Raw genomic sequence first — 17,897 nt, forward strand, 5'->3', positions numbered from 1 at the left:
TGAAATTTTGAGACCAGGTTGGTGATCTAGCTGGGGACAGAGTTGTGCAAGTTGTTAGTATTTAGAATTTTATTAGTTGGGCGAGTGGAATCCAGTGGAGGGATTGGCAAAGATGGGTAGCAGACACTGAACAGTTGGTAAGGTGGATGAGCCTGGAAGCAGCATTCATGATGGACTGAAGGGGGGATAGCCTATGTAAAGGTAAGCCAATGAGGAAGGATTAGAAGCTTTGTGGTATCATTGGTTAAAAAGGGGCATATTCTGGAAATGTTGCAAAGGTTGAGACAGTATAATTTAGATAGGGATTGGATGTGGGTCTGAAAGGATAATTCAGAATCCAGGGTTACCCCCCAGCACCCTGGCATGCAGGGATGGGTTGATAGCTGTGCTATTGATCTCGACCGAGAAATCAGGATAAGAGGTACATGGGGGAGGAAATATGAGCACAGTTTTGGATAGATTGAGTTATAGGAAGTGGTGTGACATCCAGTTCGATTATGTCTGTTAGAAAATCAGTGATACGTGAGGAAACTGATGGGGTGAGCTGAGGAGTATAGGGATAGATTTGTGTATCAGCATAGAAATGGTTTTGGAAACCATGAGAAGCTATCAGCTGACCTAAGAAAGAAGTGTAGATCGAAAATAGGAGTGGTCCAAGGACAGAACCTTGGGGGACCCCGACAGTAAGAGGAGTAGGAGAGCAGTTGTGACACTGAAGGTGCAGTGAGATAGGCAAGGTTCAACCCAATGAAGAGTACAGTAACAGAGGCCACGTAAATAGAGGTTTTTAAAGGAGGAGGGGGTGGTCAATTGTGTCAAAGGCAGTGGAGAGGTCCAAGATTAAGAGTACGGAAATGAGACTATTGGTTTTAGCTGTTAGTAAGCAGTTTGTGAGTTTTAGGAGAGCGGTATCTGTGGAGTGTTGTGGGCGAAATCCAGACTGAAGGGGATCGAGAAGGTTATTCTCAATGAGGTGGCAGCTCAGCCGGTTGTAGACTAGACGTTCATGTAGTTTGCAGGCAAAAGGGCGTAAAGAGATGGGTCTTGGGTTGCTAAGATTCGTGGGGTCCAGTGAGTACTTTTTAAGCATGGGTTTGACTAGTGCATGTTTTAGAGGGTTAGTGAAGATGCCCATAGAAAGGGAGAGATTGAAGATATGAGTTAAAGAGTGAAAGATAGAGCTTGAGGGTGACCACAGTACATGCGATGGGACAGGTGGGTAGGTGGGCTTTAGAAATTATTTTTTTTACCAACTTCCTCCATAGTACCTGGGTCAAACAAGGGAAGTATTGATTGTGCAGGAGTGTAGGGTGAGGGAGATATCTGTACAGTGAAGATTCCTTCACAAATTGCATCAATCTTATTTTTGAAGTGATTAGCGATCTCCTGGGCAGTGAGTGAGTTAGTGGGTGGAGGTAATGAAAGCTCACTCACTATACTGTATATATGTAGGAGCAGTCATCCTAGAACAGGAAGTGTGTTGGGATATCACCACATCCTCCCCTTCTCCTTATCTTCATAAGATGGGGGAAAAGTGTTCTTCTATAGTCCAGAGTGGAACTGTGCCAGGTTGATAACATGGCTGGACATTTTAGTGCAGAATATGACAAGAATTTAAGAGTTCATAGTATTTCTGGTAGGATTAACAGGCATTTTTCTGTACATTAGAGACAAACAAGGGGACATGTGCAGGTATTGGAAAGATATATTTAATCTGTTTATTGTTTTGCCCTTACGTACACTTCTATTTTATTTACTTTGCTCAAAATATATAAATGCATTGAAAATCTAATCTTAATGTTTAGAGTTTTGTTCACACAACAAGCAGTGGAAAAAAATCAAAGCGATCATGGGTACAATTTATTTTTAACTGATCGGTGCCCTTATCAGATCAGCGTTTGTGTCTGTGTGCTGCTACAGACATCCTAATCTTCAAAAAGGTATGTGCCAGATCTGATGTGTTAACCAGGCAGTGTAGTGTTTAACATGCAATTAAAAAAAAAAACACTTGCAAGAACCAAATGAAAACATTGTTATTGGTATAAAAAATTTTTTTTTTCGAAATCTCTGCCAAAAGGTTGGGGATTTATTTGCCTTTTTTCAGCTTGATGCTCTGCAACATGTGATCCAAATATTGAAAAGGTAATTAACACATTAGATTATACTTTGCCTGTTATTGGAAAGCTCTAGCAATAAAACATTCAGATTCCTGGCGTTCAGCTTTAATCATCAAAATACATCACAAATAAAGCAATTTTTAAAACTACTAGGGTACCTCCAAGATATTATCCTGATTTGGATCCAAAACAAATTCAAATGTTTCATTCCAAACTGGATTAATATCATTGTTGAAATGCTTTGTTCTTTTTCTGCCGTCCGGTACTGATGAAATGAATAATTCCACATAAGGGTCAGGAGTATCAACTGTAAAAAAAAAAAAAAAAAAGTAAAATTCATGTGGTTATGGATGCAGTAAATCAGGGAAAACACACAATAGACCGTGCTTTTTACAGGTACGATCCACAGAATAGCTTGTGGATCTACTGCTTTTGGTCAATAAGGGATCTAAAGGCAAATAGACTCAAAACTAACTTCCATATCATGCAGATTCTGTGGGTCATCCACCTGATGGATCCTTGAGGTTCTTTGGAATAGCAATAGGGTGATCTACCCAGGAAACAATTAGCACTTAACAGTTCATTTAGGACTTCAGTGCCTGCAAGTAGGACTTTTCTATTGGTATTCCTGAGAAGCTATGCCACTTTTTACAGATGAAAATACATTAAACAAACTGTAGCAATGTGTAGATAGACATCTGAGGAATGTAAAATATCCAATAATCTCATTGTCCTTTTACAAGTGCTATTCACTTGCACTGGCATGTGTTGAACGTTTCAGTAGAGTTAATAGGCTGTTCATAAAAATGTCACACACAATATGAATGTTTTTCCTACTTTTGTTTGGCAGTTTTATAATAAGAACAAAGAAGAAATAGAACATGTTTTGATCACAATATTTAATATGATAATAAAAGTTAAAAATAAAAAAACATGAAACATTAAGCATTTCTGCCATTATGGAATTATTTGTATCTTTACTGTAGTTATTTTCTGTAGAGACAGACAAAAAGTCATGAAATGGAGTATATTTGGCAACAATTATATGAATTAAAAAAAAATAATATCTTACGCATATCTCCAAAGGTTCCTTTTGTGACATTGGTAGCTTTAATTACAGTTACCGTAAATCTATGAGAATACTGGTGTTCAACCTAAGGAGAGAAAGATAGCAGATAATATAAACAAACACGCTTCAAAAACCTTGCAAGAAAAAAAAAGTTGATCTGGGCTTCTATAATGGCTTATCATATTATCAAACGTTTATGCATCTGGTCACATCCCCAAGCAGCATGGGAGCCCGGAGAATCATTTGAAGAAATAAAACAGAATTTTTCAGAACCTCTTCAGCATCTATTGATTTGCATGGACAGAAAAACTGGAGATTCTACACAGGAATACTTTATTGTGCAATGTGCCATCACAATCAGGTTATACACTCAAAAGCACAGGAAACGGTCTCCTACAGGAGAAAAAAAAAGAAAGAAAGACAGACACTAAACAGAAGTATTGCCTGTTAAAAGAAACAAACAGTTACTGCTGTATCCCTTTGCTGAACAGTAATGACCCAATACATAGATATCAGCTGTGACTTATATGTGATCAATGTGCAGTACAGTTTTGTATCTTATGCTGTGGTTAAACACATACTTATTTGGAACATTGGTCACACTAAACCAAGATCCAAAATATGTCCACAGTACAACCATGTTTGATATAAACCAAATGTATAAATCATTGTTAGTTTTGTAAAAAAAAAAAAAAAAAAAGGTGACAAATATAAAAATATAAAAAACAAGTAAACATTTAATTTTAAAAAGTGTAATAAAGGAGAATTTCAACATAACTCTAGTGTATTGGAGAAAAACAGTGCATGTTTTCTAGATATTAACCAGGTAACTCCATGTGCTCACATCAGTTCCACTAATGGAGCTTAGAGTGGTATTAATTCCAAAAATACAAATGTAATATATTGCAGCTTACCAATAACAAAATGTCACTACTGCATTTGTTTTATTTTTGGCTTTTTTTTTATTTTTACCTGGTGATCCAGCCAGTAACACTTCCTGTGTTGGGTTGTCTCCACTCTGGATGGAGAAGCAATGAAGACAGCAGCATTGTCAAACTGGGGAGAGGGTAGCATTGGACTAGCAGATTTAGATGGACTTAAATTAAGCTGGTCATACATTATACAATTTTCTTGTCCAATTTCCCTCAGATTTATCTTCAACTGTAGTGCAATGGCCTGCCTGATTGCATACAAAGTGAAAGTGTTTGCCGTGATATTTTATTGTTTTGATAAATCTAAAGGAAAATTGCACAAGAAAATTGTATAATGTATGTCCAACCTTAAAACTGAACCCCTGCTATCACTTTTTTAAGCAGTCACAGCATCTGTTTTTTCACTTTTAGGATAAAGGTTTTACATAAACAAAAACAAAAACAAAAAAAGCTGACCCCTGTAAGCACCCCTGTGAGTGTTAAATGGTTAGTCATAAACACTCTAACCGCCACTCTTACTGGACAGCTTGATCTGTTAAAGGAAGTTGATAAATAACAAAAAACATACTGGTCGGATCAACAGGTGAAAAGAAAAACAAAGATTTAAAAAGAAAAAAGTAAAAATAGCCACCTGATCTAAGAACTGGTAAGCTGCAATACAGTATATTATATTTTTATTTTAGTATTTAACACCACTTTAAAATGTTGTTCTGAAGTTTATATGTTTGCCCATTACTTTGGCAAATTTTAAATAATCTAGGTAGCTGTGGGGCAGCATTTGGTATCCCAGGCAACAGATGCCATGTTTTTCTTAGTATTCAAGCTGACGGTTTTTGCCAATGAAAATAACTGAATACCTATTTTTAATTTTGCAGGTTTATTGATTTAATTTTTGCCTAATCCCACATTACACATGGTTTACATAAAAGAACAATGTTCATTTGCATCCAGTTCCCCATAAGGCTACAACATGTTGTGTGAATACAAAACAATTATGCAAAACTAGTTTTATCCACACTACTATATGATTTAAAAGGAAAATTGTATACAGTAGGAAAACTAGAAGCACACATATGAATCTAGACAGAAAGGGAAAAATCTACTTTCATGCTCAATACTAAAAGTGGTTATAAAGGCTCCAGGTTTTTACCTTCATACATTTTATGAAAAAAAAAGAAAAAAAAGAAAAAAAAAAAACTGTGCCGAAGCCCCCCAACCCTCCTATAAAACGTACCAAAGCCCCATCGCAATCCAGCAATGTGTACGAAAGCCTTGGCTCTCCAGGGACTCTCCCTCATTGTGTCACTGTCAGGCTCGGAAACCAGTAGCTATAAAAGCAGAAAAGCTCCCCAACGAGCAGGATGATATACAAGCATATTATTTTGACAGATGATGCAGGCTCCCCTGAGGTGCGGGGTCTAAGCACTAACAAGTATTCGCCAGAGCTCCTGATGGTGGACATGGGTTTTGCTGCATGTTAGTACTAGAGTCTGGCTCCTCATGATCGCCCCACCAGGAGGTGAGCAAGCCAGGGTCCAGTAGCAGAGATAGCAGGTAGGGATCAAAAACAGAAGCATTAGGGGTGCACAAAAAACAAAATTCTGGTGCCGAAACCGAAAATTCAAGATGCACTTGGCCGAAAACCAAAAAACGGACAATTTTTAAAAAATATATATTAGACACCCATCCCATGCACAGCCTGTGACCCCTGACACCCGTCCCATGCACAGCCTGCGGCCCCTCACCGTGTAGTAGACATAAAAGCAGCCTGGCATGTGCAAAAGCAGTACTGCGCAGCCACGCCTCCCTCCTGTAATCGGGATCTCTAATAATAAATATATATATATTTATTACACATACATACACACACACTTATGGACTATTGATCTTAGGGATGCACTGAAATTAGACAAATATCTATCTAATTTCGGTGCATCCCTAAGAAGAATAGTCTATAAGGAAGCTGAGGGTCAGTAACAAATGGTTGGAGGGTGGGATTGGGCAGAAGCATAGTCGAGAAACAAGCCAAAGACCGGTAATGAGTGGTGGAAAGAGTATGGATGGCAGCAGGACAAGAGTGAGATATTGGCTGGAGAAGGCACAATAATCTGGCAAAAAGGAAATGCATAAACATGTGACAATCACAGACAGGGAGCTAATGAGGAGAGAGGGGGCAGGGCTGAACTATGACTGTGAAAGAATGAAATGGACACACAAAGCAGTGGCTCAGAAGTGAGTCTGCTTGGTTGCCCCCACAGCAACCTGCTTGCTCTGGGGGCACTCGGCAGTAGGGATGGGCCAGGAGTACTGGCGAGGGACCAGAACAGAAGAGAACCAGGGCTGGTAAGTATGACATGTTTGTTATTTTTTTTAAAGCCTGCCTTTAATATCACTTTAATTTGGCACACATTGTTTTTTTTTCTTTAAGTGGCACAGTAAATTCTTTTTCTCTTAGGCATCATGTACACTATGCTTTTGTAAATGCTGCTTGCAAGAGAAAAGCAGCTTCAAAAACACATCTAAATCACGTTTTTGCAAACTCATTTAGGCATGTTTAGGTAAGTCAAGTGCTTGCCCATTTGTTTATTTCATTGGCCAGAATATTATTAGTTGACCTGGATCACTGATCATCACTCCTGAAAGCAGCTTCACTGGAGGGACATGTAGGCCAGAAATAGTTAAGTAAAAAGAAATGTTTGTTAAAACTTTTAAATAGAATTTGGTGAAGTCTTTAAAGTGCCCTTCTTTTAACATTATTATGAATAATTTGCTCAGACACACAAAAGTACTGAGCCACACATAAGAAACATAATACATCTAGCCTATAGGCACCTGCAAGCATTTCTCCAGAAGGCTCAAAAAGGTCACAATATAGAATTTCATCACAAAAACCTTTCAGGCGTCATACTGCATTTTCAGGTATACAGTTGCAAGAAAAAGTATGTGAACCCCTTGGGATTACGTGGAGTTTTGCATGAATTGGGCATAAAATGTGCTCTGAACGTCATCTAAGTCACAACAATAGAAGAACACAGTCTGCTGAACATAATACTACACAAACATTAGATGTTGCCATGGTTTAATTGCACATAACATGTAAACATTCACAGTGCAGGGAGGAAAAAGTATGTGAGGCCCTAGCTTAATGACTTCTCCCAGAGCTAATTGGAGCCAGGAGTGAGCCAACCTTGACTCCAATCAGTGTGATGATATTGGATGTGTTGCGGACAGCTGTCCTGCCCTTAAAAAACACACACATGTTTTGGGTTTACTGGTTTCAAGAAGCACTGTCTGATGTGAACCATGCCTCGCAGAAAAGAGCTCTCACAAGTCCTACGATCAAGAATTGTTGACTCGCATGAAGCTGGAAAGGGTTACAAAAGTATCTTCAAAAGCCTTGATGTTCATGTGTCCACGGTAAGACAGACTGTCTACAAATGGAGAAAGTTTAGCACTGTTGCTACTCTCCCTAGGCGTGGTCATCCTGTAAAAATGACTGCAAGAGCACAGCGCAGAATGCTGCATGAGGTAAAGAAGAATCCCAGAGTGTCAGCTAAAGACCTACAGAAATCTCTGGCACATGCTAACATTTTTGTTGACACATCTACAATAAGGAAAACATTAAACAAGAATGGAGTACATGGGAGGACACCATGGAGGAAGCCATTGCTGCCCAAAAAGAATATTGCAGCACGTTTGAAGTTTGCAAAAGAGAACCTGGATGTTCCACAGCACTACTGGCAAAATATACTGTGGACAGATGAAACCAAGATTGAGTTGTTTGGGAAGAACACACAATACTATGTGTGGAGAAAAAAAGGCACAGCACACCAACATCAAAACCTCATCCCCACTGTAAAACATGGTGGAGGGAGCATCATGGTTTGGGGCTGCTTTGCTGCCTCAGGGCCTGGACGGATTGTTGTCATTGATGGGAAAATGAATTCCAGAGTTTATCAAGACATTTTGCAGGAAAACGTACGACCATCTGTCCGCCAACTGAAGCTCCACAGAGGATGGGTGATGCAACAGGACAATGACCCAAAGCATACAAGTAATTCAACAAAACAATGGCTGCAACAGCACAGAATACGCCTTCTGGAGTGGCCCAGTCAGAGTCCTGACCTCAACCCGATTGAAATGCTGTGGCATGACCTTAAGAGAGCGATTCACACCAGACATCCCAAGAATATTGCTACACTGAAACAGTTTTGTGAAGAGGAGTGGTTCAAAATTACTCCAGATCGTTGTGCAGGTCTGATCTGCAACTACAGGAAACGTTTGGTTGAGGTTATTGCTGCCAAAGGAGGGTCAACCAGTTATTAAGTCCAAAGGTTCACATACTTTTTCCTCCCTGCACTGTGAATGTTTACATGTTATGTGCAATTAAACCATGGCAACATCTAATGTTTGTGTAGTATTATGTTCAGCAGACTGTGTTCTTCTATTGTTGTGACTTAGATGACGTTCAGAGCACATTTTATGCTCAATTCATGTAAAACTCCACATAATCCCAAGGGGTTCACATACTTTTTCTTGCAACTGTATATTGAAAAAGATACCTTTAAAGAAAAAAGTTAAGAACCTAGTTGTTGTATTTACCATCAAAGAACTATTTTTAATAAGTTATATGCTCACATTAGTTTTGATGGCATTTATGTCTGCCAAAAGTAGAATTTTAAAAAACATATATAGTACATCCTATAATAAAAGAAAACAATATGCTTACTATTATATACTGATATGGATCAATGGATGCCATTGCGAGAAGAGGTCCAGTCCTTCAGGAAAACCACTTTTTTCTACGTATGAAAATGAAATGGGTTAGTAAGATGATATGAACGAATATTGAAACTTAAATCGGTAAAGTATTGGAACATCACTGTATCTCACAGGCTTTTCATCGCTACACAAATGGACTGGACATACAGTACTCTTATCATTTATTTTTGATCAGAGCAAGGCATTGTAATTTTGCAACATTATCAAGCATAGTACAGTGCAACCATGGTGGAACAACAGCATTTACTGTTTACAGCAAAAGCAATGAAATTGTTGAAGTCTCTCAGCACTAAAATTGTTCAAGTAATTCTTCATGGTACCTTAAGCTGCAGAGGTCAGTGCAGGATTGTTTTGCAGCCCTTTTATTATGTGTTTAGAATATGTAAATGCTTGAAATTCCAACCTAGCCAGAGATTACTATGAAGTGTTTGCAAAACCTTAACAGTGACCCTCCACAATTTTCTCTTTTTAGTCTGTTACTGTAAATATACAATTAAAAATGTTTTGCTATATCTGTTCATAAGTGCACAAATATATTTGTTCACCCTGCCAGAAATCTTGTGAGCCAAAAATCTTCTGAGATGTCTGTCAAAGCTGCAGTTTTCTCAATTACATTTTTCCCAGCAATTTCTGGCAACAGTTTCCATTTCCCTGTTATGGGGAAAGAGAAGAGTTTTGTACTTCTGCCGTAGGGTTACAAAGCTGCTCTAACGGATGCAGTATGGTGAAGATCGAAAGATATGGCAGTATAAACAGGTGAAAAAAAGACTAAAAAACACCTCAAAAAAAGTAATGCACCCTCCACATTTATGCACTGGTAATCTGAAATATATTACATTTTTGTTGTTGGAATTTTTTTTTTTTTAAATTATACTTACCTAGGTGGATGCAGCATCGATCCGATGTTGCATCTGTCCCCTAACGGTTCTAAGGGTGAGAAATGAGAGATCAGAAACTGCTGATTGCTCAGTTCTCCCTGCCGCTCTGAGCAGAGCACTGAGAGGCTGAGCCAACTTCTGGTCCAGGGATTTGGGTGGATCTCGACTTTAAAGTCGCGATCTTTCCCCAGCCTGTAGCGGTTGGGTGACGTCAGCCGAAAGCGGAGCTTAGCCCGGGCCACAGGAGTGCAGAACAAACTGCACTCCTGTGATCCACAGAAGTACAGCGAAACAAGTTTGGCTGTACTTCTCCTTTAGGTCTCGTATTTAGCTTGACAAAGTGAACCATAATGTCATACATGCCATAATTGACTAATTTATCCCCGTTATCTTGCTTTTGTTCGGTTAATAAATATGTGTATACCTTTTCCAGTATAGGCAAGGTATGAGATATTACAAGTAATTTTGAAGAACGGTTTTAGTGAGTTGTATTAGAGGACTGCAGAGGGTATGATGGTGGGCAGGCTGTTCAGCAGAGCAGTGCAGGGATTAAAACAGCCAGCAGCAGGTGAAGGAGAGATGTATAGAGCTTAAGACAGCAGGCAGTATATGCAGGAGAGATGTGCAGAGTGTATAATGTGGGCAGTATAAGCAGGAGTGTGGAGAATATGACAGTAGGCACTATGTGAAGTAGGAGTGTAAAGGGTATGATGGCAGGAACAGCATCCAATATGTGTAGGTGATAAAGAGGGAATGAGGGTGGGCCATATGTGTAGGAGAATAGTGCAGAGGGTATGAGAAAGGGCAATACACTATATTGCCAAAAATATTGGGACTCCTGCCTTTGCACATGAACTTTAATGGCATCCCAGTCTTAGTCCGTAGGGTTCAATATTGAGCTGGCCCACTCTTTGCAGATATAACCGCTTCAACTCTTCTGGGAAGGCAGCCACATGGTTTAGGAGTGTATCTGTGGGAATGTTTGACCATTCTTCCAGAAGCACATTTGTGAGGTCAGGCACTGATGCTGGAAGAGAAGGCCTGGCTCCCATTCTCCTTTCCAATTCATCCCAAAGGTGTTCTATCAATTTGAGGTCAGGACTGTGTTGGTCAGTCAACTTTCTCCACCCCAAAACTTGCTAATCCATGTCTTTATGGACCCTGCTTTGTGCACTGGTGTGCAGTCACATTGGAACAGGAAGGGGCCAGCCCTAAATGTTCCCACAAAGTTGGGAGCATGAAATTGTCCAAAATGTCTTGGTATGCTGACACCTTAAGAGTTCTCTTCACTGGAACCAAGAAGCCAAGCCCAACCCCTGAAAAACAACCACACAACATAATCCCCTTCCACTAAACTTTATAACTAAACTTGGCACAATGCAGTCAGGCAAGTACCGTTCTAATGGCACCTGCCAAACACAGACATGTCCCTCAGATTTTCAGACAGAGAAGCATGATTGGTCACTCCAGAGAACATGTCTCAACCGCTCTAGAGTCCAGTGGCAGCATGCTTTACACCACTGCATCCAATGCTTTGCATTGTGCTTAGTGATGTAAGGCTTGGATGCAGCTGCTCAGCCATGGAAACCCATTCCATGTAGCTCTCTATGCACGGTTGTGCTAATCTGAAGGTCACATGAAGTTTGGAGGTCTTTAGCCATTGACTCTGCAGACAGTTGGTGACTTCTGGGCACTGCACTTCAGCATGTGCTGACCCCACTCTGTCATCTTACGTGGCCTACCACTTCGTGGCTGAGTTCCAGTTCCCAGTTGCTTCCACTTTGTTATAATACCACAGTTGACCGTGGAATATTTAGTAGCAAGAAAATTTCACAGATGAACTTATTGCACAGGTGACAACCTATCAAGGTACCACGCTTGAATTCACTGAGCTCCTGAGAGCGACCCATTCTTTCACAAATGTTTGTAGATGTAGTCTGCATGCCTAGGTGTTTGATTTATTACACCTGTGGCCATGGAAGTGATTGGAACACATGAATCCAATTATTTGGAGGGGTGTCCCAATACTTTTGACAATATAGTGTATGTGTAGGAAAGGAGTGCAAAGGGTATTTACAGTCAGGTCCATAAATATTGGGACATAGACACAATTCTAACATTTTTGGCTCTATACACCACCACAATGGATTTGAAATGAAACGAACAAGATGTGCTTTAACTGCAGACTGTCAGCTTTAATTTGAGGTATTTAACATCCAAATCAGGTGAACGGCGTAGGAATTACAACAGTTTGCATATGTGCCTCCCACTTGTTAAGGGACCAAAAGTAATGGGACAATTGGCTTCTCAGCTGTTCCATGGCCAGGTGTGTGTTATTCCCTCATTATCCGAATTACAATGAGCAGATAAAAGGCCCAGAGTTCATTTCAAGTGTGCTATTTGCATTTGGAATCTGTTGCTGTCAACTCTCAAGATGAGATCCAAAGAGCTGTCACTATCAGTGAAGCAAGCCATCATTAGGCTGAAAAAACAAAACAAACCCATCAGAGAGATGGCAAAAACATTAGGACTAGCCAAAACAACTGTTCGGAACATTCTTAGAAAGAAGGAACGCAACGGTGAGCTCAGCAACACCAAAAGACCCGGAAGACCATGGAAAACAACTGTGGTGGATGACCGAAGAATTATTTCCCGGGTGAAGAAAACACCCTTCACAACAGTTGGCCAGATCAAGAACACTCTCCAGGAGGTAGGTGTATGTGTGTCAAAGTCAACAATCAAGAGAAGACTTCCCCAGAGTGAATACAGAGGGTTCACCACAAGATGTAAACCATTGCTGAGCCTCACAAATAGGAAGGCCAGATTAGAGTTTGCCAAACGACATCTAAAAAATCCTTCACAGTCCTGGAACAACATCCTATGGACAGATGAGACCGACATCAACTTGTACCAGAGTGATGGGAAGAGAAGAGTATGGAGAAGGAAAGGAACTGCTCATGATCCTAAGCATACCACCTCATCAGTGAAGCATGGTGGTGGTAGTGTCATGGCGTGGGCATGTATGGCTGCCATTGGAACTGGTTCTCTTGTATTTATTGAATATGTGAATGCTGACAAAAGCAGCCGGATGAATTCTGAAGTGTTTCGGGAATATTATCTGCTCATATTCAGCCAAATGCTTCCGAACTCATTGGATACCGCTTCACAGTGCAGATGGACAATGACCCAAAGCATACTGCAAAAGCAACCAAAGAGTTTAAGGGAAAGAAGTGGAATGTTATGCAATGGCCAAGTAAATCACCTGACCTGAATCCGATTGAGCATGCATTTCACTTGCTGAAGACAAAACTGAAGGGAAAATGCCCCAAGAACAAGCAGGAACTGAAGACAGTTGCAGTAGAGGCCTGGCAGAGCATCACCAGGGATGAAACCCAGCGTCTGGTGATGTCTATGCGTTCCAGACTTCAGGCTGTAATTGACTGCAAAGGATTTGCAACCAAGTATTTAAAAAGTGAAAGTTTGATTTATGATTATTATTCTGTCCCATTACTTTTGGTCCCTTAACAAGTGGGATGCACATATGCAAACTGTTGTAATTCCTACACCGTTCACCTGATTTGGATGTAAATACCCTCAAATTAAAGCTGACAGTCTGCAGTTAAAGCACATCTTGTTAATTTCATTTCAAATCCATTGTGGTGGTGTATAGAGCCAAAAATGTTAGAATTGTGTCGATGTCCCAATATTTATGGACCTGACTGTACCATTCATGATAATGGTGTTAGAAAGGATTGTGGCGTAGTGACAGGGAAGCATATGGAGCAGCATTAGGAAGGACTGTTGAGCTGTGACAGCTAAGATTGTACAGCAGCAACAACAACAAGGATTGCAAACGGTTTAGTGGGGGCTAGAAGCAGTGATAAGGGTAGAGTTATGTGCTTACATAAAGGGTTTCTTGGAGGAAGGCCAGGCAACCCTTTTGGCTCCTATTGGCACCACTGACAAAAATTGTAATGCGCAGTAGCACAGGGACAGTAAATTTTGCATCCAGCCACTACGTGACTACACTTTCTACTTGCAATAGTCCCCCCCACCCCTTGCCACCTGTGACAGAGACCCATAAAAATTAAGGATCCAAAGTTTGAAGACATTGGTCCCTGACTGAACAGAATGTACACAAGTGCAGATTAGTTTACTGAAAGGACCATAAAATAAAGTGTTTTAACTTATGTATTACTGGTAAACCTCTATGAGACCCTAAAGATTTTCCTTAACCACTTTTGGGCTGCCCATCCACAACGTACTGCGGACGGGTGGCAGCTGCAAGAGCAGCAATGTACTCATACCGGTGGTCATTTTCCAACACAGGGGGGCGCTGCGTGCCCAAGCGGGTGCGCAACGCTCCCCACCACCATTTCCGTTGTGACCACCGGATACAGCAGAATAAGAATCGCAGTAATTGGGACCCGGTGATCACGTGGTCACAATGACAACAAAGCTTTTATGAATCAATCCGATTCATAAAAGCTTTACTTCTATTCCTGGAGAACTGATTGGTGCACAGCTCTCATACGACACATGGGGCCAGTCACAGCACCCTATACCATGTGATCACTATTATATTGAATTGTCATGAACTTAAAACATTCATGACAGTTCAAAGCAAGCATGATCTTCATTGCTGATGCAATGCAAAGTGTAAAAAAAGAAAAAAAAAATCCCTGATCACCCCCTCCCTCCAGAGTATGGTATGGTAACATTGCACTATTCTGAAGAAAGTATGTTTTTAAAAAAAAAAAAATTTTTTTTTCTTACACCACCTACAATGCGTGGGCCAGCAGTGGCTCTGGGCAAAGTGATGTAATATTATGTTGCTTTCTATTCCCAGGTGTGTGTGCACACGTATGCCCCTCCACTGCCCCCTATTCTGTTCAGGGAGAGAACGAACAAACACGGCACTAAGTAAAAGCACACGTTAGATATAGCCAGGGTTAGCTAGCGTTCGATTGGCCGCACACTATCGCACTCACGCTAAAGGTCGCTGATCACCGCCATTACTAGTATAGTGTTTGTACAGATCAATATATTGATCATAAACAGAACTATACTAGTGCCTCCTTTGTATAGTGTACCCAAAACACAGTTTGCTGTCAGCACTAGCATTTAGCCCCTCTGCTGTTTTTCATGGAAGATTTGTATCAACTGATTGTGGGCCAAAGCAATTTATATATACACACACACTACATCGCTGCCCACCTAAATTCAGCTCTTGCCAGACAATTCACATGGAAACCTATCACAGTTTCTGAATTTAAAACTTTTTTGGGGCCTAACCCTCAACATGGGCATTACAATAAAGAATGAATTACGGTCATATTGGTCCACAGACCCAATTCATCGTATGCCCATGTTCCCTGCTGTTACATAATGCCCAACATGGACCAGCAACTTACTTGTACATTGCTGGACTTTGAATGGTTATACCAGGATGACGCCTGCAGCTACAGGCATCATCCTGGCTTTTTTTTCAGCTGGCAGTCGGCTTTCATGTAAAACCACTCCCGCCGCTCTACCATCCAAAAATGCAGCTGGCACTTCCGCTGGCTGACAAGAGAGCTGATAGAGACTGGAATGCCTACAATTATCTCTATGATATAAGAGACTGGAAGCTATGAGCTTTTCATCCTTTCCGTTTCACCAGATATAAATAGCACCATTTTAAAATTGGGAAAGCATCTGATCGCACCGATCTTGGTGTGATCAGATGCTTTAAGGGCAGAGGAGAGATCTAGATTCTAACAGACCCCAGATTTCTCAGAAAAGAGTATCTGTCAATGCCTATTGCTATCACAGGGGACATTTATATTCCCTGCAAAAACAATAACCAAACGCCGTGCTCACGTGCAAAGGCAAAAAGAAGTAGTGGTCCCATGGCAGATTGCACCATGTATGTGAGGTATCACCGCAGATGTCAGATCAAGGGCAGTAATTCTAGCACTTTGGGCGGAGCTTGATTGATGTGACCTCATTACGTTTTTGGCTGCCAGCTACTGCGCATGTGCTGAGTAGCCAGGCTCGTTTATGTGATTGCTGTTATGCTGTTGATGCTGGTGTCGGCTGGGACACCTCTTGAGTAAGTGCAATGAGTACCTAATAAAGGAATTGGTTTTTATAATATTGCACCATGAAGTCTTTCTGTTTCTCTCGAGTGCTTGGCATTTCCCCCCATGGATACGTTTGAAGGTGGTCCTTTATCTATTGGAGAAGTGGATTTTCGATTAACTACAAAGTTTTTCATCCTGTTATTTCGATCGATGAGGATCGGTGTGTTGCAGAGTTTCCGTTTCTGAAGATATATTTATGGATGATCTGCCATTATATTATCAAGGTTTTTTGGTGAAATTTTTCATATTTAGACACTTTTTTTTGCACAAAAGTTTTTTGCACTTAAAAGTTTTTTTTATATTTTTTTGTGGTATTGGCATATATATATTTTTTTCTGGACTTATGATTTGATGATTTCTTTATATATATTTATATATTTATACACATTTACTAGCGCAAATTATTTATTTATTTAATTCTAGCACTAGACCTCTTGTGTAAATCTAAAGTGGTGACCTGTAAAGGCTTTTAAAGCATGATCTATGGATATTAAAAAATGTACGTAAATTTGTCGCCGTTGCACAGGTGTGTGCAATTTTAAAGCATATCATGTTTGGTATCCATTTACTCAGTGTAACATCATCTTTTATATGTTATGAAACAATTGGGCAATATATTGTGTTTTTGTGCATTAAAATTCTGAAAAGGTGTAATTTTTCCCAAAAATTTGCATTTGAAAAATCACTACACAAATACTGTGACATAAAAATTTCAACAGCTACTGTTTTATTCTCTAGGGTCTCTGCTTTTAAAAAAAACAATGTTTGGGGGTTCAAAGTAATTTTCTAGCAAAAAACTGTTTTTTCAAGCAATCAAAAATTGTCTGAAAAGGCTTGGTCTGCAAGTGGTTAGAAAAGTGAGTGATGCCCGGCATAAGCTTCTAATGTTGGCCCTTCAAATGCAAGGATAGTAGAAACCCCCCCCCCCCAAACACACACACACCAAATGACCCCTGTTTGGAAAGTAGACACTCCAAGGTATTTAGTAGGGGTCATGGTCAGTAATTTACAGATGTAATTTGTTGCCACAAGCTTTTGGAAAACGAAGAGAAAACAAAAAATTTATTTTTTCTTTTATTCTTTTTTAATACACTGCGACCCTGGGCCTCCGAAACTGTGATAGGTAGTGAGGAAGTGATATGAGGAAATATGCCCTGGCAGTGGTTATTGGATTTTGGGGGCGTGTATGTGGTTAGACTGCCAAAAAGTCTCACATGTGGTATCCCCATACTCCAGAGAAGAAAGAGACTGTGTTTTGGGGTGTTATTCCATATATACCCATGGCATACATTAGTAATATATAATTTAACTGAAAACTTTGTGTAAAAAAAAAACAAAAAAAAAAAAACACACACACACACCAAAAAAAAAACTGTCATTTTCCAAAAATTTGTGGCAAAAAAACTAAAATCTTCCATGTACTCAACATTCCTTCCAGCAAATTCCTTGGGATGTCTACTTTCCAAAAAAAGGTCATTTGGGGGGTGTTTGTACTGTCCTGGCATTTTTGTACCTCAAGAAATGTGATAGGCAGTCAGAAAGTAAAATTCATAGCTGCGTAAATTCATAATATATATATATATATATATATATATATATATATATATATTTATTATTAACAGTTAGTCTAGCTGAAAAAAGAAAATTCCATCCAGTTCAAACGACAAGAAAAAAAAAAAAAAAGTTATATATATTTTTTACCCACAGGTGATCCAGAGGAAGGCAAAAAATGTAACAAAGCACAATCCAAATTTACTCCTGCAGGGAAAGAAATTCATTCCTGATCCCCCCTTCCCCCCCGAGAGGCAATGGGATATTCCCTGGATCAACTTTACCTATAAATATTAGTATCCAGTTATATCCTGTGTATCTAGGAAAGAATCCACGCCTTTTTTAAAGCAATCCACTGAGCTGGCCAGATAGATACAGATTTTTCAAAGCCTGTAGACTTTACCTTACACATTAGTCATGTGTGGGAACTGTGTCAAATGCTT

At 39.9% G+C, this 17,897-nt stretch overlaps 1 protein-coding gene across 1 annotated transcript in view; it reads right to left on the reverse strand.

Annotated features, from left to right (window-relative positions):
- PLA2G4A (phospholipase A2 group IVA) overlaps positions 1 to 17,897 on the reverse strand; it is a 237,517-nt gene that overhangs the window by 153,279 nt on the left and 66,341 nt on the right. Inside the window, exons 3-5 of the mRNA XM_089692650.1 lie at positions 8,848 to 8,920; positions 3,190 to 3,271; positions 2,276 to 2,424 (exon numbers count right to left, since the gene is read on the reverse strand). Of these exons, the coding sequence (XP_089548776.1) occupies positions 2,276 to 2,424; positions 3,190 to 3,271; positions 8,848 to 8,880 (264 nt within the window). The 5' untranslated portion in view covers positions 8,881 to 8,920. The remainder of the gene's footprint in view (positions 1 to 2,275; positions 2,425 to 3,189; positions 3,272 to 8,847; positions 8,921 to 17,897) is intronic.

Source organism: Staurois parvus, unplaced genomic scaffold (assembly GCF_062004578.1).
Source record: "Staurois parvus isolate SC_StPar_1 unplaced genomic scaffold, SC_StPar_1.0 ptg000597l, whole genome shotgun sequence".
Lineage (NCBI taxonomy): Eukaryota > Metazoa > Chordata > Amphibia > Anura > Ranidae > Staurois > Staurois parvus.